Consider the following 24,132-nt stretch of genomic DNA (forward strand, 5'->3'; position numbering starts at 1 on the left):
AACCGACAAATAATGAGTGATAGAAAATACAGTGCAACCCAGTGCGCTCTGGTTCCTCTCAAAGCGGGAACTGCGGGGTTCCGAGCGCAACTTACTTGCTACACAGGTTCTATACATTGTACAGATGTGCCACTTTACAGGCAGGTTAAGGGGACCCCCAGGCACGATATTTAAAGGGATTTATTGTTTTTTAATTTTTATTGCAACCCTTTAAGTGATGTTAAAATCACTGCTCCTTTAAAAACTGTATTTTTGTAAAGTTTTTTTTTCATTGATACATCTCCCCCAGGGCAGTACCTGTATCCCCATACACCTTTTATGGCCACTAAATTGTATATAAGGCTTCAAAATGGGGACATTTGATTTTCAATGTTCTACCCCCATAGACTGGCATTGAGTTCGAGTTCAAATATGAACTTTTCCCATGTTCGAATTCGAACTGAACACGGGGATGTTTGGCTCATCACTACTTATGAATATTAAAAAGAAACTTGTCATGACACAAATATGGACACTGCAATGCCTGGACTCTTTCTGAAAATGCTAATTCCTTGTCTGTCACTCACTTTTTAAATCAGTGCAAGAGATGCATGCAGCAAGTCAGAACTCTTGATTTGTATACTTGTTCAGGATCAGAGGCTCAGAAGGTATTGAAAGCAAAAGGTATGATGTTCAGCGACAGTATTGACCTGGCTAGTACAAACATTGTTACTAGGTATATGTAGGGTTCACCGGTTTGCATCCTGTTCTGCAAAAATAGTGAGACTTCTGTGTAGGTTCACCTATAGCAGCTGCCATTTCCTTAAGGCTAGTATGCCTACTTGGATGTTCCTACGACTTAAGGTGCTATGCTATATGTGCAGGTCCAGGACACTCCCCAGCAAACCTCAGAGAAAGAGTTTGAGAACTGTGTGAGATGGCTAGGTTCAAGGCAGGTGCGGTGTGCAGGAGCGACCAGGGTTTGTGACTGGATGGAGCTTTCAGGGGTCTGTGCATGCAGAAGGCAATAATAGAGTCCTTTATCCAAGCTAGAGGAGAGCAGGTAGCAATCAGAAGGATAGTTGTATCCATGCACGAAGTCAGGACAGGCAGCAGTCAAAAGAGTAGACATATACAGGCAAGAGGTCAGTAACAACAGCAATCCAGAAACAAAGCAAGGCTCAGGAATGAAGCCAGGAAGCTAACACTATCACATGCATAGAGTCCTGGGCTTGTGATGTTCAAATAGGGCACCACAGCGCTGTCGCTGCCTAGCAATGAGGCCACCCAGCACCATTGACCTATAAAAGCAGTATGTGTATGGAACTGATTGATTTACTAAAGCCAAATAGGCTGTTCACTATGCAAGGGAATTTTCTCTTAGGTTAGTGAATGAGGTGAAGCTCTGCTGACTTCCATCGTCCAATCATGTATAAGCAGAAAGAGTTTTCGTATTGCTTTTGCTTGTGATTGGGTATTCTCTGCAAAGCGCATTTTCACCACATTCACTAAGCGAAGGGAAAATTAATTTGCCAAGTGAGCAGCCAATTCGCCCCTATATTTCTTTTGAAATAAAAAACCTGCCTGTTGGCAAGTTTAATTTTTTGGCTAAAAATCCAGGTTGGCTCCCCCTTCGCCTGTTGTTTTCTGCCCCATCCTCCTCTATTTTGTGTATTCATACCTTCTTACCAGGGGTCTTTGGTTGGTCATATGATGTCATGCATTCTCTTCTTCCTCTGGCAGTGAGCAAGTTCCAATTGCTACAGAGAACAGCCTCACATAACGACATGCCCTGTTCTCTGCAGCATTCACCTATAAGCCCATGGTGTCTTTATAATGAACCCCCAGGGGTAGGGGTCTTGGCGCACTGGGCTCACAGGAAATGTGTTGAATAGTGCTGGGTCGCAGGGCAGGGAGTCTGTGGGAAAAAGGGCTGAAGCTAGGGTGAGTATTGCATTAAAAGCTGTTTTTTTGTTGTTGAAAGTCATGTGCAATGGATTGTTTTACATTTTATTATAAATGTTGAATGTTAACATTACCTAAGCAATCTATAAGATTAAAGTATTGTGTATTCTCAGTGAGCACAAATTTTGAGGTATTATTGCAATGTTTTTGTTCAGATTATATGTGATTTTCCTATTTTTTACATACTATGTGTCACATGACTGTACCATAATTCCACGCTTTAATTTCACGAAAACATTTTTAAAAAACTCATTATTTGTAACGAGTTTTTGAATTTGTGGTTTGCGGTTCTCTACAAATAAATATAATAATAATCCTCATGATTTTTTTCAGCTGTTCTGTTCCTAGCTATCCCTATGTAGATTCAAGTCATAATGGTACCAAATAGGATTTTTGATAATGGTGATTTGGACAGTCTGGGGACACATTTGGCAGTCTATTGGGAGTCTGTAATTGAAAAAAGGCTAAGAACTCCTGCTTTATGCTATAATGCATTGCTAGTTTTATTATGTCTGTATTAAAGCTAAACTCTGGGATACGAAAATATTTACTAACTACAAGTTGTGTATTCTTACCTGAATCTTGGAGAGCATTGTATATTTATTCCCCATCTATGCAGTAATCCAGTGTGAAACTTTTTTTTGTGTGCAGGCGTTTCCTGTAATAAAGACCAGTCACTACTGCTCTTCTTTCTTGTGCAGGATGACTGGTCTTTTTTTCAGCAGGCAGCTTGTATTTAGTGGGCCGTCTGTGTCCCACCCACAGGTCTGCTCAGGCTATGCACATTGATCATGTCACTGCAACTTCTAAAAGGTAATAACTGGGTTTGCATTTAGTGCACACAAAGTGGATTTACATCCCTCGTGGCTGTTTAAATATATTTAGATAAACGTTTACGTGTTTAGAGCTCCACTTTTAAGTGCACGTTTTCTGCATTTAAAAAAATTACAATTCTGTACAGATACATATATTTTCATTGGTATCAAAAAGATTTTTCATCAGCAGAGAAATTAAGATTTTCCATCTAACATTTTCTCAGTTTGTAGAGGGCATGTTTTTAGATATGACATCCTGGCACAAGCTTCACAATTGGTCCTGGCTGCTCTGTAGAGTAGCTTTGTTGTGGTGAAGGTGGAAAAGTCAGAGCTTGACAAGAAGGATGGGTGAGAAACGAGATCCCAGTGCTTCTGAGAGGTGTTAACTGCCCTTGGATAAAGACATAGCCACATCTTCAGATCTCCATTACGTATTTTGCTCATAATGTTGCTATTTCAGTCTGAATGTCACCTATAAAAGAAGAGGTCTCGCTCTCCAGGGGAGCTCTAAATAGAAGCCTTGCTAGATAATCTTTGATTTATAGGCTAACGAGTCCCAGGGTTTAGAGTGAGTCTGCAAACTGCCAGGGGGGTTTCCAAGCCAAGAAACCATGCACTGCTTTGGCAGTACATTGTGGAATGTGTGTGTCCATTTGCTGGGTGGGGACAGGGACTTAACCCCTTAACCACTTGTGGATGTAGACATCTGACAGCCCCTGATTGAATGATTGAAGGAAGAAAATAGTGTATTTTAACTCAATTAAATAATGTCACCTATACAAAAATAAAATAAAATATATATAAATTTCTTAATCCGCATTGGAAAAATGACAGCCACTTTTCTTTAGCTTTTGTGAATTGTTCCTTAAATAGCATATTTCTATTATAGCATATACATGCATAGGGCTGTTCTACTACAAACAGTCCACCGTTCACAATCATAACAATGTTCCCGTGCACCATATGTAAAAATATACCTATCAGTGTGTGCTGATCAATTAGCATGATCATTTTATTGTTATGTAATAAATGGATATACTCATATTAATATGCATCAATCATGTCAGATATGATGACATAGATAAAGGTAATTAGCACAGAACAGTTGATACATTTTAAAACCGATGGAAATTAGGGACTGTTGGCACAAAGTTAATTTGGAAATGATCTAAGAAGCATGTCATAGGTCAGATGCCACTCTAGACAGATTTTTAGTTAAGTATGAACACTTCAAATATTTGTGGCTTATTCCATAGCTCATTCACAAGGTTCCCATATACTAATGTCCTGTGGAAGCTTTAAAAGTTCCTTGAAGATATATTTTGTGTATGTGTGCAGTCAGAAAATATTTAGATCTCTTTAAATGGGTTTGACCAGCCCTGGTGTTAAATGATAAACACTTGAAAGAAGCAGGGTGTTCCTGACCTGTCACACGTGAATTGCAGCTAAAAAAAAATCTTATGCTATCCGGTTAGGCCCAAAATATTTCAAACATCTCCCTTTGGATCAATATAATTAATTCAGTTTACAAATGCAGTAACTAAACTATCTGAATAGATATCGCATCTACATGGTTTTCCAAATATTGGTGTTTCTGAAATTTGGTGTTCAGGAACATCTAGCATATCTACTTTTGTGCTGAGTGGTTACACGGGTGAGTTCATTGGTTACAGAACCTTATTAATTACAATGCGATATGAAGATCAGCTTTAATTTAGTCGACTAAAACGTTTCCTCATAGTTTGTCAGCTGCATGTTTTCAGGGATGAAAACTAAATAAAAACGAAGTTAATAGGACTAAAACGATGATGAAAATACATTGCAATATTCTCTACTGGAGATTTAGTCAACTAAACTAAAACAATTCAGATGACTAAAATATGACTAAAACTAAAATATGACTAAAACTAAAACGGCATTATGGGGTCTATTCACGAAGCAGCCGAAGGATCTAGCCGTAGCTTCGGCCAATCCTTCGGCTAGCTTCGGCCCCAGGACCCCTTCGGTTCAGTAGAACCGAAGAGAGAGGGTTTTTTTTCCTTTTTTTTGACGGCAGCAGAACCGCTGGACAATAGAAAACTGTTGGGCGGAGCTAGCTGTCATTGCTAGCTCCGCACAATCATTTTCTATTTATTTTTTTGTACTTTTTAAACTATTTTTCTGTTCTGCTCGGTCCCTCTGAGGGACCGAGCAGAACAGATATACGGCTGAAATCAGCCATACCAGTATGAAGTCAATAGCCGAACAGCGTTCGGCTCACTTCACTTCAGGTCGGTCTTTCACTCGGCTGCCTACGGCAGCTTAGTGAATAGACCCCTTAGTTTTAGTCCTATTTTAGTCATCTAAATGGTTTTAGTTTAGTTGACGTAGGGGGTTATTCACAAAAGGGTGAAGAGTTTGGAGAAGACAGGAGAAGTGAGCAATCTAGGACAACATAGCTGAATTGGAAAGTGAGCTGAATTGGAGAATTTTTCCAAATCAGCTATGTTGTCCTAGATTGTTCACTTCTTCTGCCTTCTCCAAACTCTTCACCCTTTTGTGAATAACCCTGTAAATTTCCAGTAGAGAAAATTGCAACGTATGTTTGTCATAGTTTTAGTCTAGGGATGTCTAGATACCAGTTCAGATACCAGTGCAGATACTTGGCACTTTCACAAGAACTACCAGGGTTGCAGCGGTTGCACCTGGGACCGAGCTCTGGCTCTCCACCACTGTCCTGAAATCATTAGTCAGTATTGTTTTAGAAAAACTGTCACATAACAATTAACAAAAACGTATCAGTACTTGTATCTGTAAGTACTTGGGCAAGTATCAGTACTTGGAAAAATTGGTATCGGTGTATCCCTAATATATATTTATTTAAAAAAATAATGCATTAAAAGGGGGATGTACAAATCCCAGGAGCTCCGTATGATCTTTACAAATGACAGCTGCCTCCTAATTTTTGAATTTTTCTCTAGTCTAGTCTTGGAGCTGGAAAAGTATCTGTACATGTACTTGTACAGAGTACGGTACTTTGTATCTGAACATTCCTATTTTAGTCCTATTAACTTCTTTTTTATTTAGTTTTCATTTAGTTTTCGTCACTTAAAACATGCAGCTGATGAAAACTATGAGGGAAAGTTTTAGTCGACTAAATGTAATACTAATGAAGAGCATAAGCACTGCAATGGCTGACCATAGATTAGTAATTTTCCTTTATTTTTTACTTTTAAAGAAAAATGTATGTGAATTTGAGTAGTGGGGGTGCTTGAACCATGTCAGGTTGTTACTGCTGACTGTCCCTGCTAGGTTCATTCACCCCCTCTGTCTGTTCTGGTGACGATTTTCATTAGGACTGAAAGTTAGGCAAAAAACTATTTTTTTGAGGGTTATTCACAAAGCTAGCCGAAGGATCAGCCATAGCCCTGGCTGATGCTTCGGCTAGCTTCGGCCGCCGGAGCCCTTTGGTTCAGTCGAACTGAAGGGCTGCTGTACGGGCTATACACTATAGCCCGTACAGCTCCTGAAGCTGGTCGAACGGCAGCGAGAAGCCTGCCAGAGGTTCGGCTCATGTTGGATCGGCTAAGTACAAGCATGAAGTGAATAGCCGAATAGCGTTCGGCTAACTTCACTTCGGGTCGGTTATTCATTGGGCTGCCTCTGGTTGTCACCAGAATAGGAAGAGATGGAAGATCTTCCAATGGGGACACTACTTCTACATTATGGAGGAATTCTATTTTCCAATATTTTTCTCAAATGTAAGTGTTCTAACTTAATCATTTTTAGTTTAGTAAGTATGCAATATTACATTCCTGACATGTCATAATATATAGCACTAATATATATTTTTCTTAAAGACTGTACCACATATCAGTAAAAGCAGTCCTCGAAACAGTGACTTTACCTAGGCTGAGATGATGCCATCAGTCTGCTCCTCTATCTTAGTGATCAGACTGCAACACTGTAGCTTTGTCACAACGTTAAAGTGTGCAGCATGGGCTGATCTGTGTCAGACATTTCTGAACACAGCCAAAAACTGCACAGACAGTGGGATTTACATGATTGTGTGTTATCCCTGAGCCAGCATCTCAGTCCAGGAAGTAGATGCTGACTCTGGATAATGTCTTAACAAAGATGACTCCATGCTTGTTGAAAGAACAACAGATGAAGAAACTGGCAGGGCAGTACCACGATTTTCAAGAGGTCAACACCTCTAAGTGTTAACGCATGCATTCAAAATGATAAAATATACAGTATCTAATACTATAGCCTCTTTAAATGCATTTGACCACATTTTGGCAGCTTGATGAAACTCATTTAAATGTGTCCTGAAATAAAGAATAGAATATTGTTCTGATAAGTATAGAAATGTCATCAGTCAGGACATTGACAAACATATGTCTAGCTGATCTCCTCAGGAACAATGCCTGCTTGTGTTTACAGAGGTCCCAATTAGTAGTTGTAAAGAATAGTATAGCCAGTATAGCTCATACATGAATGTGTTAGAGGGAACTTCTCTGAATACTAATCAGGATGTACCAGGTAATAGAAACAGTGAAGTATATCTTGATCATTAACCCGAGGATTAGGACTCGTTTTTGCATTATTGTCCAACCTTCCCGATGATCCAACTTCCAGTAACATTGAGGGGTCCCTGGCTTCTTGCCTTACCGTGATTTACATCTCTTGGAAGTCCACCAAATACAGAATTTATGACAGAGACTGTCATTATATCTAAAAAAAAAAGGTGGTTTCCAATAAATACAGCAACTTTAACATATGAAGATGCCTCCATGTCACTACACATAGGGGGTCTTACTCTTCCTCAGTATTGGCCGGTTGTATCCGTAAAAACGGGGTGCTTGCTTCATTGTTGATGCTGGAAAACGAAAGTAGCCTAAATTAGACAAACTATTTTCCATCTCAACTGTAAAAAATAAGTCAGGGCAACTGGGGTATTTTTCTTAAAGGAGAACTATGGGGTCAGTGTTTTTCCCCATAGTTCTCCTTAGGGTAACGGCAGGACACAAACTAGCGTCCTCCCGTCCCCCTAAGCTCAGTATACCGCGAGCTACAGCTCGCGGTATACTGAGCTAAGGGTGACGGGAGGACGCTAGTTTGTGTCCTCCCGTTACCCTAAGGAGAACTATGGGGGCAGTGTTTTTCCCCATAGTTCTCCTTAGGGTAACGGCAGGACACAAACTAGCGTCCTCCCGTCCCCCTAAGCTCAGTATACCGCGAGCTACAGCTCGCGGTATACTGAGCTAAGGGTGACGGGAGGACGCTAGTTTGTGTCCTCCCGTTACCCTAAGGAGAACTATGGGGGCAGTGTTTTTCCCCATAGTTCTCCTTTAAAGACGTTTCACTGGTCATCCAACCAGCTTTCTCAATTCATTCTGATTTGAGAAAGCTGGTTGGATGACCAGTGAAAACTCTTCAAGAAAAATACAGCAAGTCCAGTTGCCTTGACTTTTTTTTTACAGATATACCATGACCTCCTGGATGAATAAGAACCTTCACAGACATCTTTCCCATCTTGTTTTTGGCCACATGTTATTATATAAATAAAGCATGAAGTCCACCTATGAACGTGTGATTAGGAATAAAGGCTCGATAAGTGTAACGTCTAGTAAGTAGCATTGAGGAATTAGGGTGAGTAGGTTAATCTCATTTATTTTTTACTTATTACACCATTGCTCTGTTTCCTTTCAGTTGTCACTTTGTGCCGCCTGATGGATTTCAACCTTCTAACAGATTCAGAGGCTCGCAGTCCTGCCCTCTCCCTGTCTGATTCTGGAACACCTCAACATGATCACAGCTGCAAGGGGCAGGATCACAGTGGTAAGTGAAGACAATGGACAGGGAGACATAAAACATTCTAGCCGGCTGGTAATGCAATAAATCTGTGACCTGATCACATTTTAAATTCCTTTTGCCTAAGCACAAAGGCCTGTCCATGGTACTGGGTAGGGCTAGGATCCCTGCAGCCAGACGATTGGGCAGCCTTTCTGCTATACTGATTCAAAGCCTTTTTTGTTGCCTTCCATTTCAACAGGAAAGGGTCAGAGAAAACAACATGGTCCTCCCTCAGATTACCAACCGGTGCTAGAGTACACTGGCCTTTCTACATTTCCAATGCCAGGAGAAATTGCGGGAATGTGGAGAGGGGTTGAGTCAGGCATGTCAAACTCAAACTGAGTAGAATTAATATTCAATCGACCACATTATATCTACTGAGGGCCACATATACCTAATTCCAGAAATAGACAATAGCACTTCCCTACTTAACATTGTAGTAACAACTGCAGCTTCCAACATTTTACCCTAGAAAAAGGACCCTTTTGTAAGAACTGAACTACATAATAAAATAAGAATGTGTGATTATCAGTTGAAGAACAGATGGGAACTTGTGCCACAAGAAGGGGGAAGAAAGCCACATAAGGCCCCAAAAATTCCAGTTTGATATGTGTGGGTTTGTACCCTTTAACCATTCACTGTGCAGCAAAGTTAAAAAAATATTGAAATAAAAGCCCTCTCTCCTCTGTTCATCAACTAATATGTATTAAAAAAATCCATTTGCAAGAGTCTATTTTTTGTTCTTGGATTCACTATTTGGAAGTAACAAAAAGTGCTTAGAAGAATGTTGCATACATGTATACAGAAATACAGCAATAACAGGAAACATGTAAACGATAAATAAAACATGCATATAGAAAAACTAGCATACAGACCAGCATAGACTAGCTTCGCATCATAGCACCATCTAGTGCTCAAAAGACCATATTACATCTCTAAATGTCAGTAATACAAATCAGCATGCTGTTGTATTTCCAACACTGCTTCTCAATAGCATATGCGTTGCTATATGACGTTTAGCTTCTCTCGAAGGAAACTGTGACGATCCTTTGGCAATCGCTTGGCGAGTGTAACCGCAGTCATTTCTTCTGATGAGCAATAATGCATGTCGATAATAGTTTGCTCTTGAGTGTCCCTTAGCAGATAATACTTCACGTTGATATGCTTGGTTCTAGGGTTGACGCTTTCTGATTGTGTCTTAGCAGTATATGACAGCTAGCAGAGAGGTATTCCTTTTGTTGCTCAAGTGGATCTTCTAATTTCAGGTTGTTTCTGCAGAATTTAACATGGAACTTGACTTATCCATTGAGAGTTCCACCTCTTGTTCTGATTCCTGTGCGGCTTCACTTTGCTCAGCTTCTTTGCTGGTTCACTGGGTGAATTCACTTCACAACTACCTGGGATCATTGTTTCTGGAGATGGGTTCTCATCGAAATAAACACTGCGACTTATTGTCACTTTGTCAGTCTTTGTGTTTAGGATTCTATATCCCTTACTAATGTGCCCTAGGCTAGGCTTAAATCCATGCCACATTTCAAATGTGGTGCCTTAAATGGCTTTTGATGGTAGTCTATTTTGTAGGTATGTTGCAGTCCTGACTGCTTCTCTCCAGTACTTCTTAGGTAGGTTGGTGTCTGACAGCATCCATCTGGCCATTTCTGTAAGAGTGCCCTTCCGCTAAACCATTTTGTTTACGAGTGTACGGTGTGGTGGTCTGGTGTACTATACCATGTTTATTCAGATATGATTCCACTTCCTTACTGATGTATTCCCCTCCATTGTCAATGTATATAATTCCTGATTTTCTTTGGAATTTGTTGCTGGACATGACTACAAACTCGAAGTTTTCCTGATGTTTCATTCTTGTGCTTCATCAGATAAGTTGTTGTGTACCTGGAATAATCATCAATGAAAGTCAGTAGATATCTGTTCCCTCCTGATGTGGGAGTTTTCATTGGTCCGCACACGTCGCTGTGTATGAGCTCCAAGGAGTAGGTGGAGTTGTTTGAGTGGTCTGTGAAAGTGGGGTACACGTGGCCTTTGCTTCCATACAGCATTTGTATGTCATGAGCATTTGCCAGGGCAGTATGGTTATATCTTCTGATAAACCTCTTTTTATAATGTTATTTATGGCTTCTGGGTTTCTGTGCCCTAGTCATCTGTGCCACAGATGGATACATTTGTTGTGTGGATTATGAGTGGCTGTCTTGACTTGTTCGTCTGCGGTGATGAGTCTGTACATGTGTTCATCCATTTTTCCTTTTGTGAGAATTTGCTTATAAGGCTTCCTTCTAGGTCTCGGACATATAGGGGTCTATTCACTAAGCTACCGTAGGCAGCCGAGTGAATGACCGACCTGAAGTATATCGCCTGAAATCAGCTGTACATCGGCTTGCTTTGCATGGCTTCGGCTGACCCGAAGTGCAGAAGGAGTTCGACTCAGCCAATCCAACATCTGGATTGCTGGATCACTGCTGTTCGGCCTTTTCTTATAGATGCCGAACAGCAGTGAGTTCCGTGTCAGAATAAAAAAAAAGAAACAGCAGTGTATCTCTCCTGGGCGGCCGGGAGTCTCCCAGAGCGCCAGGGAGAGTTTGCTGTGTGGAGATCAGTGTCCCTGGTTAGCAGGTAACCAGGGACGCTGATCTCTCTGCAAGTGGCCGGAGCCAGCCGTAAGATCACGGCTGGCTCCGCCCAGCTGTCAGAAGCAGGCTGTCGGCCGGCCAATGGCTTTCAGCGTGGCTCAGCCGAGCCGAGGCATATGCGTTCGGCTCGACTGAGCCGCTCGGCCACGTTCGGGAGCTGTAGGGCTATAGTGAATAGCCCGTACAGCAGCCCTTCGGTTCTACTGAACCGAAGGGGTCCTGGGGCCGAAGCTAGCCGAAGGATCGGCCGAAGCTACAGCTAGATCCTTCGGCTGCTTCGTGAATAGACCCATAGTACATTTTTCATGAGGATACTCTGCTTGTTCCCTGACAGTGTGATTTAGTTTAAGAATCCTTTACTGTTACCTTCTGCAGTAATACTTATCCTGTTTGCTAGGAAAACTTTGTCTTTTGGACTGAAATCAATTTCTGTGAAGAATGTCTCATCACTAGTCATGTGAGTCAATACACCATCTGTGTGATAAAGTGTTCTCAGTCACTTTAAAGGTAGCGGTCCATGATGTGCCTGCACATGTTGGGTATCGCCGCGCACACCGGAGTGAGAGCAATAATTCTAGGGCCAGTATTTTGGGGTATTTCTAAATGGATGACCTGTAGGGGCTTTTAAAGCGTCTTCTGTGGACTTTTTGGGGTACTGCAGTTTTTCGCCGTTTCACGGACGCACGCAATTTGTAAACTGGGCATGTTGGGTATCGTTTTACTCGTTGTATCCTCATCTTTTATATTTAATTTAAAAATTGGTATTTTGTTGTATTTTGGGGCATTTAATTAAATTTATCACTAAATTTTGGGCTTTAATAAGGAGTTGCGCTAATATTGCGCAACATAAAAATTTGCAACTACCACCATTATATTGTATGGGGTCTTGGCATTCAGAAAGTATATAATGTGTGGGGGTTTAAAGTAATTTTCAGGCCTAAAATGTGGAATATAACATGGGTGCAAAAAAAGAAAAAAAGGCCTCAGTCATGAAGGGGTTAATATGACAGCCAGGACACTGGTATTTCCAAAAGTATGTCAGCAATGGCAGCCCGCACGTTTCTCTCATATCGAGTCTCTTTTGAAGGCATGTGGAAAGCATTAGTTATCCGCCAAGGTGGTTTCAACAGTTTGCAGCACCTGACTGAATCTGAGTGCATCCTGCAACATGACCTTTTAGTCATCTTTTTCAGACAGATTTCAGATCTGACAATTGCTCGTATTTTTCAAGGACAAACCCAAGTTTTGTACACAAGCCTATTGAAATAATAGTCCCTGGAAATGTCCCTACTTTTTAGAACTGACCCCCTTGAGGCCTCATTCACACGGGGTGTACACTCACAGTAGCCTGTTCTTCCCTATGGGGGGTTGTGGCTGTACGCTGGCATCTTTGCGGGTATGGGTGTCCGAACTTGGACGCTGACAGGATGGATTCTGTCTGTGTCCAAGTGCACACACCCATACCCGCACGGATGTGCAGTTTTGACAAAATTCACTCTTTTCCTGTGTTAGATTTTTTTATTAACCATTATTTGTTTTTCTGTCTTTTTATGTGGCTAATTTAAAAAAAAAAAGTTTATATATATATAAAATGTATATATATATATATACATACATACATACACACACATTCACACACACGCTAGCTATCATTGTTTTAGCATACAACTGGCATGTATGTGAATGCCACATAAAACATAACGGCCTCATGAACTTAAAGCAAATATTGCCATTTTGGATTGTTAAATAATAATATTTTGCTATTCACACATAACAGCAGTTAAATTATAACAAAAAAATTTACAGAATGTGTAAAAACACTGAAACAACTCAAATAATGTATTTCAAGGAACCAGACTGAGTGTTCATTCTCAGAACTGCTATTATGGGATGAAATGTTTTGAATATGGCATGGTTTTTTTAACTGTTACTGTAGAAGTAAAGTTTGGGTAAAACTGACTTCAAGTGCTTGTACAATATTGGCATGGTTGATATTAAAGTGACTGATGCTGGGAATAATATTACAACATCGCCACCTTGTGGACACAGGACCTCATACACAGCCATAACCACACCAGTGCTGCACTGTGAAAAGTGAGCTGGCCCCTTACAAGCTATTAATCGACTTTTCAGTATGAAGGGCTACGACACACTGTTAAAGTATCAAAGTAAATACATTGCGGTAAGGGTGATGTGTAATACAGTGTAGAGGGCTAAAATGTGGTCAGTTTTTTTCTTTTGTTTGTATGACAAGAAAATTACAGTAAATGGAAAACCTGCCATATTTGATATAACCACAGCCAATGGATACAGCCAAAGTGTAAATTGCTCATATAACAGCTCAGGAATTTCCAGTACAGTTTTCTTCTATAAGGAGTTTCTGAAATCTGCAGGGTATTTCTTCATAATCTCACTTATCTCACTACTACATGGTCGCACTACCGCACATCCACTGGTGTGCACTGTCCAGGAAATGGTGCAATGCACTAATCACAGCTTACCTTTTTCTTATTTTTTCCAACCCAATTAAAATGTTACAAAGTAACATTTAATTCAATTCTATTCACCGTAGCGAGTACATTTTTATAAAATGTTCCTAATTTTTTTCATTGCACACCACCTCAGTAAGGTATTGTGAACTGATGTCATAGGACACAAGGCACACTGCCTTGTCTATGTATTGGGCAACTCATCTGGTGTGAACAGGCCCTTAAACAGGAACTTCAGCCAAAACTTTAGTTTTAGATAATGTGGGAAAGGAAATTTGTATTATTGTGTCCCTGTGTTAGAAAGTATCCTTGGTTCCTGTATCGGTGACCATAAAAGTAAATGATCCTCACTATATAAGGATTGATTCTTGTGTGATTCTCAGTATCATATTCATTCAGAATTGGTGCCAACTGGCCATTAACCCACTGAATATTTTTACTTTAAAAATGATTTCAAATCTTTATTAAATCTCTCAAAATATTTTGCATGCTAAGTTAATTTTAATTTTTTGGTAAATAAACAATTTTTTGAACCCTACACAACAATGAAACCAATAATGGGAGCCATATAGTATTGCTATCAACTAGGAAGGATAGAGTTCAAGGACAATTTATCTATATCTCAAAATCTTTTTCTATTCCTCAGTTTGTTCTTTTCCGATCTCTCTAAATTCTTATTATAGTCTATATATTTACTAGCAACTCTTTCTAGTCCTCAATCTATATTCCTTTTCTAGATGTTGACTAAAATTCTGTTTCCCCAACTTCTATCCATGACTCCCATCAATAGATAAAGTGCTCAGTGTATTAATATCCTACATGTTTTGCCGCCTAAAGTGGCTTCATCAGGGGTTCTCTCATGTTGTGCCCTTGTGCAAAACTCATTATGAATGGCCAGGTACCTGTGACCAGGCAGTGAGGGGATGCAGACAATAATAATCTGACAGAATATCTAGCCCTTCCTCACTTTACTAAGAAAACATGCTTTTATTCTGGTTATGTCCCCAGAGGAGAGCTTTCCCCTTTGCATCATTTCCTTTTGACTACAATGGAAGTAATATTATTAATGGGGACATAGAGAGCAGTATAAACCTTAGAGAAGTTGTAATCCTTCCTCTCACCATGCATAACTAAAAGAAAAGTATTAGCTGGAGTTCTACTTTCATAGCTCCTTGTATTTGTTTGTCCTATGAGCATATATGACCTGCATGTGTGCCCCCTTTGTCTTTGCTTTATCCTGTATAGTGATAAGAAAAATACAAACCACTGTTTTAACCTTCTGTGTCAAGGAAATTAGCATTTTTTAATGAACTGCCTGTATTTGGATGACCAGAGAAACCTGAAGCCTAAGACAGCTGCCCATTCCTTCTTATTATAGGCAAATCCACTGCAAGTAAGACAAGTGACCCAGGGCCTTAATAAACACAACCTCTGACCTTCTCTTTTCATAACAATTCCTAATATCTGCTAGTATGGATCTTCATTGTGTCTATGCATTTTCCGGCATGGTAAAGCTTTTCTTCAATCATCACATCACTTACTTTATTTACTTATTGCTAGCTTGTAAAGTATAGTGAATAGTGAGATACGTTTTTACAAAATAATAATAATGTAAGAATGAATAGATCTGTTGGTAGTATTAGTTGGCATTCAATGAGATATAAGGGCAGTTATGCACAAAGGACAATGTACAATCGATATGCTGTAATTACATCAGCATTAATAGATCATTTTGTTTTGCGTAAACATCCTGCACTTACGCTCATGTACTAAGTTCAGTGCAGATTTTAATCTTTCATTCAGAGGAAAGAAAATTGTGCTAATTCCTCCCAACTCTGTCCCAGCTCTGATACTGGCCACACACATGCAGGATATGTCACCCTTTCAACTGCAAATACAGCTGAACAGATTGAACATAAAGTCCAGGGAAAAGTTTTTTTTTTTAAACAGCACAAGTTAAATGGGTTATCTCTAATAATGACTATACTAGGTACAGATGGCTGCTGGTTCTTGAATAAATCATACCATGATTGAAGAAACAGTGCTATACTTCTGGTGCTTCATGGATGTAGAGCTGCAGCTGCAAGAGTGAAGGGCTCCAGTCATATACCCACTCCCTCCTCTACCCTCCTCCATTCACAAAACGTTGTGTATTTTTTTTCATGGAAGGCAAGGTGTTCTGTGAACGGAGAAGGTGATATTTAGTCGTATACCTGCCCCTCCTCTCTCCTCATACATTTACAGGACACCTTGCATTTCGTGAAAATAATACAAGGCTTTTGGTGAATGACTGAGGGAAACGGGGGGAAGGTTATATGACTGGTTATTTGAAGAATGGGGGGTGGGGGTGGCGGATACAGCTGGCTCTGCCTCTAGATAGGCAGAGCCAGCTGTCAATCAGGCAACTGGGTGGATCTTGACAGTAATCCCACTGCGGCTTCTCAGTATACCGCGAGCTGTAGCTTGGAGCTGGCTTCCCGGCTATTCAGGAAGCCGGGTGGCTGGTAATGACTCACCGCCTGGCTTCCTGATTGGCCAGGAAGCTGTCTCCATGCTGTTTGGACGGCTCGATGCTGATTTGCACGGCCAATCAGGAAGCCGAGTGGCGGGTAATGACCTGATTGACCGGTAAGCTGGCTCCATGCAGATTGGCTGGGAAGCCGGCTTCCCAGACATGACCCAGAGCCAGAATCTACTTTCTGGACTGTGACACTGGCTCAAGGATGGCACAGTCATGTAAATCTGGTGCCTGCGCAGTCCTTTGTTGTGTTCAGGATTGCATGACATAGATCAGTTCCTAGTGCAGCCTCTCACAGTGTGACTTGCTGCAAAGATAAAATGTTGCAGTCTGATCATTGGAGGAGACGTATCTAAAAATAGCTATCTCCTCCCTGCAGCAGAATCCATATCTGCTTAAGCAAAGTCACTAAGTGGAGCTCAAGGACAGCTTTTCCGTGAAACAATCTGTACTGTTTTTTTGAAAATTGGTACTGTAGATAGATATTGTGCCAAACCAGGAACTTATTCATGTGGATGTAGCCCTGACTGGCGGCCTCTTAAAGCTGGTTGAGCCACTGGAAAACCCCAGAGACAGTGCTGTGTGCAGAGCAGAGAGAAAAACTGCTGACAGAGGTAACAGGGCAGTGGTCCTTAACATACTGGGTGGTAAGCAGTGCAGAACTTGAGCTGCCCAGGGAGCCTGGAAAGAGAGCCAGAGGCAGAGGTCTGCAGCACCATATGCCAAGTCGGAAGGGGGAGCAGTGCTGAGAGCTGTAAAGAATCAGGATTGAGAGGTTGCTGCTGTGTAAAGAGCTGCAGTAAGTGTCATGAGGGGGGTGCAGCTGTGTTCTACAAAGAAAGACAAACCTGCTCACTGTGCTGCTGAACAAATGAGCATTTTGCTGCAGAGTGGGACTTCTCACTGTGGACAAATTCTTCCTTTCCATTGAGCCAGAGGATCCAAGTGGGCAAGAGTCACAGTCGCAGGCTTGAGAGGGGAGTCCAAGATGTGGCGTGACATCAAGCCTGGTCTTCTACTAACTGATTGCTGATCCTAGAACACCTAGACAGCAGGCGATGAGACCCCTTTTGGGAAATTGTATTTGCGTTAACCTTGCTTGCTGGCTGCCTTGGGACTTTATTGCCAATAGTAGAATCCGACTATGACCCTTTGGCGTGTTCTCTTTGGATTATAAATACTTTTACATTGAGAGTGAGCGCTCCCTCACATATTTAAGGGCCCCACCACCGTCAGACTGCATATTTTATTCTCAACTGGCCATTGGTTTATTGCATTTCCTGGTGTTCCCTTTTTCTCTATTCTCTACTGTGTTCTATTACATTGTTGTCAGCTATGTCATTCTGCTCTTATTCACCTAAAAGGCCTTTTACAAGCGATAAGAGGAAATGGTTGTCTCTTCCTGTGTTTAATGTTAAGGTAACACGATTGTTGCTATAGCTGCTTATACAGATCTTTCCTTCCAGAACAGAGGTTTCAACACATCTACTAATTCAAAAGTAAAGAAATAATTTAGATATACTTTAAATGGCAGAAAATATGAGATGATCTAAGGCTCTGTGTCTTGATGAAGGAAGATATGTAATAGGTAGTAGCTGTGTTCTATGATGGTGGATAGAGAAGACGAGTAAAATGGTGCCATCTATGGTGCCACTACAGCACGCTGCTTCACTAATTATGTGGCTTTGAACTTTTAGGTGTGTGACTGTCTTATACATTTCCTTCAATGGGAGTAAAAGACACAGAAGCACAGGAGAAAATCTTTGGTGTCCTATATTGTTACATGACAATTATGACTGGCCTTCATCAACAGCTTATTTTATACTGTTTTCTTTTTCAGGTAGCTTAATTGTGTTATTTTGTAATCTCCTGTCAGATGAAAATATCTTTTATTTCTGTCTGAGCTTTCCTCTTTAACAGAAGCCAAATGCTAATAACACCACAGTAAATCTATGACAGTGCCAGGCACACGGGCCAAGTATTTTTATTTTATCCCCAGTGCTTACAGAGGATATTTCATCAAAATGTTTTCCATTCGTTTTTTTTAAAAGCGCATGCATTGAAAGGCTGATGACTCTGAAAAACATTTCTAATACGACGCTGACCATTAGATTGAAAGCAGGGCAGCAACCCTGAACTATGTATTATCATTCACTTTTAGGCAAAATATATACCAAGGGAGAAGATCTCTGAATTACTTTCATGCTATCTTTTAATATAAAGGAAAAAGGTTGGATATATACCAGGTAGTCTGATTATCTCTTCCTCCTCTTATTTTGTGGAGGCAGTGGTGGGTAAAGAAGTGCTGTGAAGGAAACTATACAGTAACTGGGTCAGGGGGTGGGCTTTAAAGAGACCCTGTCACTTTAAAGCCCAGCTCTAAGATTTTCCCATTGCTCAACAGAGAGAAATTATTTATTACTTAATCAGATTGGACATTAAAGAATATATATTGTTTTTTGTAATATATTTAATTTCTTACTTCGTTATGTCTAGGAGAAAGGGAGTAATTTACTTCTATGCTCTAAATAGCCTATGTAATTTGATCTTCTGCTAGTCAGATCTATTCACAAGACACACACAGCTAAGGAGGGATATCTCCAGGAGCTTCTTGGAGCTTCTTGGAGATAGGGGCTTACTGTATTCCGCTAACACTGGTATTCAACCACTAGAGCAAGACATGTTATGGGCCATTTCACACTTTTGCATATGCCGTAGCGTGTATTTTTGATGTGTGATACTCAGTGTATTTATGCACATTTGTGTATGTTTGGTACTCTATTTTTGTTATTTTATTATGATGTCAATGAGGAAGATACAGAATAGGGATCTTCTATGCGACCACTAGTTCTCGCCAACCGGTGGTCCGCGAGAAAATTATGGTGGTCCCCGGGCCCCTCTGATGCCGTGCAGGCTGGGCCGTCATTGAAGTGGCACGGAGGCTCCGGGGCTGCCTCTCACTGACTCAAGCAGCGGCTGTCACAAGGAATGCGCAGCTCTCAGTACAGTGCAGGCTCTACAGGAAGCTGGGCATCTCGTCAGTACCCGACTGAGCAGGCTGCGAGACATAGAAAAAGGGGGGAGAAGCTAGGTAATAGTGGCTCAGCGTGGGAGAAGGGGAGGCACGGGGGTGGCTGGGGGCAGTGCTAATGTTAGGGAGGGCATGTGTCCCGGGCGGCGCCGGCAGGGCCAGTGGCAGATTTGATAGGGGGGAAACAAAAATAAATATAACCGAACTTTGATAGAACTTTTCTGGACACATGACCTGGAAATCTACCTTCAGATAGTGCATGTTCCACGCCAAGTAACCCTCCCAGGCACCGCTATCCGCCACTTCCCTCACCCTCCCCCCCTAACTTCTCATCTTATTTACTTTTCCCCCTTCCTGCCTTTTTATGACTGTCCCCCTCCACTAAGACTGTACAACAGTCCTCCCTACCATAATCTTCCGCCTCTTTCTTTATACTTTCCTGCTAAACCTCTCCAAAACCTTGGTTAAAGCCAGTATGCTCTGCTAGACTGGCTCATATATCCACCAGGTGGTGGATGCCAACTATTGATCGCAAATGTTAACAAATGCACGCTGCAATGGATATAGCGGCTATGTTGTGCTACAGTATTAAACACCATGTGCTAACATCACTGATTGTCTGTACTCCGGGAACCACCACCTGTAATGGATGTACCTGGTTTACTTTTTTTATTTTTATATACCAATAAAAATGTATTGAACAAAAAAAAAAAAAGTACACAAAACTGAAGAGCACATGTGTATTTTGTGCATTTACTGATTATTTTATGGCCCTGCTTGACGTGCATGAATGCATAAAAATGCATCTTCTACTATAGTTAAAAATTCAATAGGCTTTAGTCTATAGATGTAAAGCATTCGTATTGGCATAAATCAGATTTCTATTGACATACTGTACAATTTCCTGCATGTGTTAAACTGCAGGAATCCGGACAAGTGTCAAGTACATAATAAGCCCTAAATTTAAGGATACAGTATCGTATCATTTATGGCAACAGTTTCTAGTTCAGGATAGACCTCTGAAATAACTATGATAATTTAAAATATTATCTGAATATACACATAATATGCATATTTTTATATGTTGCAGTTGAATGTGTTTTGTCAAAAGGGAGGATTATGTTTGTTTGATTTTGAATTTTAAAAAAATATATAATTTTTTTGTTTACCCTTGGTATTGTTACATGTCTCATGAAAAGGCATTTGTGTTAGCAAGACACTGGAGGTATAATTCTCTAAAGCATACAGCATTAAATATTTATAACGTAGAGAGTGTGTGTGCATGTCTGTAAAGAGGCAGATCAAGAATATTAACTTTTGATGGCTTTTAAACTACTTTACTCCAGTGTCAGGCAGAACTTGATCTCAGGGTGCTTGTAATTTAACAATATTTACTATTTTATATCAATTATTATATAGGTATCCTTTATACAGTATACATTTTATACCTAAGGAAAGGCACTTAGAAGGGAAACCTGGAGCAAAGTAACCTATCAGACTAAAGCTACTCTTTATGTAGTGCATATTTCTTTTACTTTCATTGTCTTTATATATATAGATAAAAATCTCCAACATACATCCTACTTAAAAACAAATCTATATTTTTCTTATTACATTATAAATATAAAAGTTGAGAAAACAGAGTTGCAAAACTGCAGCTACAGAATATTTTTAAGGCTTGTATGGTGCCTCTGGAAGTATCTTTGTTTCTGGAGTCCACTGGTGTTCATTTCAAGCTGAGCTCTGGGAATTTTTTTTTTTTACACACAGTAACAGGTGTGTAACATATATTCAATAAGATGTATTTTATGTTTAGATGGCTGTTGCATTGTATAAAAAATCATACCTTGCAGCATGCCAGCTCTGACACAGCGCTCAAGGGCTCAAGTCGCATCTTTCTTACAAAAGGTGTTCTGTGATTGATGGATGATGATCCTCTTATCATCCAATCACAGAGCGCCTTGTATTCTGTGAGAAAAATACTTGGCCTTTTTTGAATGGGCAAGGAGTGAGGATGGGCCAGGGATGCAACTTATGTGTCAGAGCCACCCAGCTGTGAGGTATGAATTTTATATTCTGCGGCAGCACTCCACACATAGCATTTACCTTATTAGACACTTCGCGCTTTGTGTAAGAAAACTCTTCCTACACAATTCAGTTTTCAGTTCAGGAGTTCTGGCACTGAGAAGAATTTATAATAGCAGCACTCCCCTCACAAACCTGAAACCCTTTGCCTACCCTAAAGCACTGCTTCTGACAGCCTGAACCCTAAACACTTTATCCATTCTTCAAGACAAGTCCTTAAGCCAAACACTTAATATGTAACCCCTTAACTTAGGTCACTACACCTAACCCTTAACCTGATGCTAACACCAAAACCTCTTTTACCAACTCTAGCATTAAAACAAAACTCTAAAGGGAGCCACTAATAGCATAGTGAATGTGATTAATTCACTGTGCAGTGAAAAGCCAAGCATTTGCAATAAAGATTTAAAACACCTCAACATGATTAGATGAGAGAGGTCAGCAGAGCATCAATTAATTTACTAAGCTAAGGGAAAATTTCCTTGCAAAGTGAACAGCCTATTTGCCTTTAGTAAATCAAACCCCACTGCCCTTGAGGAGGGAGGGGGACCACTTGTGTACCTAAATTTAAGCTTGAACTTTTGAGCTTTGTGAACAACAGGTTTTTTACAACTGCTCACACATAATCCAAACCTCCTAATGCCTGAGCCTGAAACCTAATTTAACACCAGTTCACTAACCTTTTCTCCATACTCATTTTATGCCATGCCATGATAGGAAAGTCTTCTCTTGTCCTTAGATTACACTATTAACTGAGAAATCATTTAACTTTTTCTTTCAGCTGTCATCAGTAGGGCAGAACCAAAAGGTACAACCTAAGAGTCACAGTTATAGTTATGAGAATTTATTTGAAAGTGCAGACAGTCAGATTCACTTTTGTTTTAAAGTCTGCCTGCAGTCATGGAAAAGTAATAATGATTGTTGGTCACCTAATAGAGGGTATAAGAACCCTACATATTCACATGAACAAGCCTGATGTAGCAGATGTGTCTCATGTAGCAAATTGTTTAACAGCAGTCTTAATACATTATTATTTTCTAGACACGGAGAAGTCTCAACAAAACCAAACAGATGACTCTAATCCTGAAGATGGCTCACTAAAGAAGAAACAAAGGAGGCAGAGGACACATTTTACCAGTCAACAACTCCAAGAACTTGAGGCCACCTTCCAGAGGAATCGTTACCCAGACATGAGCACCAGGGAGGAAATCGCCGTGTGGACCAACCTCACAGAGGCCAGAGTTAGGGTGAGATTATAGTAAAACTATTACTAATTGTTATTGAAAATGAGGTAATTGAGATAATTTCTGCAAAATGCTGTCACGGGGCAAAGTCTTGCTGAAATTTACGCAGGCTGTTAAAGAATAATAATGAACAAAATGTAGCTTTGGCCTCATGTATTTATTTTCTAATAGACAAAAGGACACAACTATTTTGGTAACTTCAAAAAAACCATGAAACTACTAAAGGAATAGCAGCAATTTCAATTGTTTTTTAGTTGTTCAGTCGATGTAGAGGTCTATGGGTTCAGTCAATGAAATAGAGCCAAGACAAAATGTAATGCCCACAACAACCAATTCTAATTTATGTAATGATTTGAGTTCAGTAACGGCAAACCTGATTTGTTATAGTGACCTGCATGTTTATTGAATAAGCCTACTAGTCTAGTGCCGTGGTTCACAGTCTGTGGGAAACTTACCCAAAAAGCACAAAGCATAGTATAGTGAGATGAACATAAATATTTTTGAGATTCTGAGTAAATGTCTAAAGTTGCATGGCTGCTTAAACCTATAACCATGAAAATATTACTATACAAAATTGATTGGATGATGTTTAGATATGATCAGTACATTGCATTACAGAGATACTATGTGGATTGGTATTGCCAACATCGCCGCATAGATTTTCTTTAATATTTTCAAATGTCTCACCTAATAGTAACTGCATATTGATGAGTAATGGTGGAATTAATTTTTTTTTTTGGTATGATGAGACAATAATATATTTTCTTTCAGGTATGGTTCAAGAACCGGAGAGCCAAATGGAGAAAACGAGAGCGAAATCAGCAAGCTGAACTTTGCAAGAATAGTTTTGGAGCTCAGTTCAATGGACTCATGCAGCCCTATGATGACATGTACTCTGGATACTCCTATAACAACTGGGCTACTAAAAGTCTTGCAACTAGTCCCCTCTCTGCTAAAAGCTTTCCATTTTTTAACTCCATGAATGTAAGTCCTTTGTCATCCCAACCAATGTTTTCTCCACCCAACTCGATAGCCTCTATGACCATGCCTTCTTCTATGGTTCCATCAGCAGTGACTGGAGTTCCAGGCTCTAGCCTTAACAATTTGGGGAATATCAACAACCTTAACAGCCCCAGTCTCAATTCTGCTGTCTCAGCCAGTGCCTGCCCCTATGCCTCTTCAGCAAGTCCCTACATGTACAGGGACACATGCAACTCAAGCCTTGCAAGTTTAAGGCTGAAAGCTAAGCAACATGCCAACTTTACGTACCCAGCAGTACAGACTCCGGCTTCAAATCTAAGCCCATGTCAGTATGCTGTGGACCGGCCAGTATGAACGACCACATACCAAAGACTTGATGGTAGCCATAATACAGAAGACCTTATTGTCCTGCAGTGGATGCCTTTTTAAAAGTCAAAAACAAATGGCATGACATTCTATCTGAGGAACCATTTCAATTTTGAAAATGACAAAACTGCAGACTTCATTATATTTTGGGTTCAAGAGGACATTCTATATGAATT

General features: G+C 40.3%; 1 protein-coding gene across 1 annotated transcript; it reads left to right on the plus strand.

The window, feature by feature from the left end:
- The first annotated feature begins 594 nt into the window (after positions 1-594).
- Positions 595-24,132, plus strand: LOC108785500 (pituitary homeobox 3). The gene is made up of 5 exons (XM_018554582.1): positions 595-599; positions 6,599-6,601; positions 8,454-8,582; positions 22,407-22,612; positions 23,381-24,132. The coding sequence occupies exons 3-5, from the start codon at positions 8,474-8,476 to the stop codon at positions 23,942-23,944; spliced, it is 879 nt and encodes a 292-aa protein (XP_018410084.1). The 5' UTR covers positions 595-599; positions 6,599-6,601; positions 8,454-8,473; the 3' UTR covers positions 23,945-24,132.

Source organism: Nanorana parkeri, unplaced genomic scaffold (genome assembly GCF_000935625.1).
Source record: "Nanorana parkeri isolate BGI_ZX_2015 unplaced genomic scaffold, ASM93562v1 scaffold165, whole genome shotgun sequence".
NCBI classification, from domain to species: Eukaryota; Metazoa; Chordata; class Amphibia; order Anura; family Dicroglossidae; genus Nanorana; species Nanorana parkeri.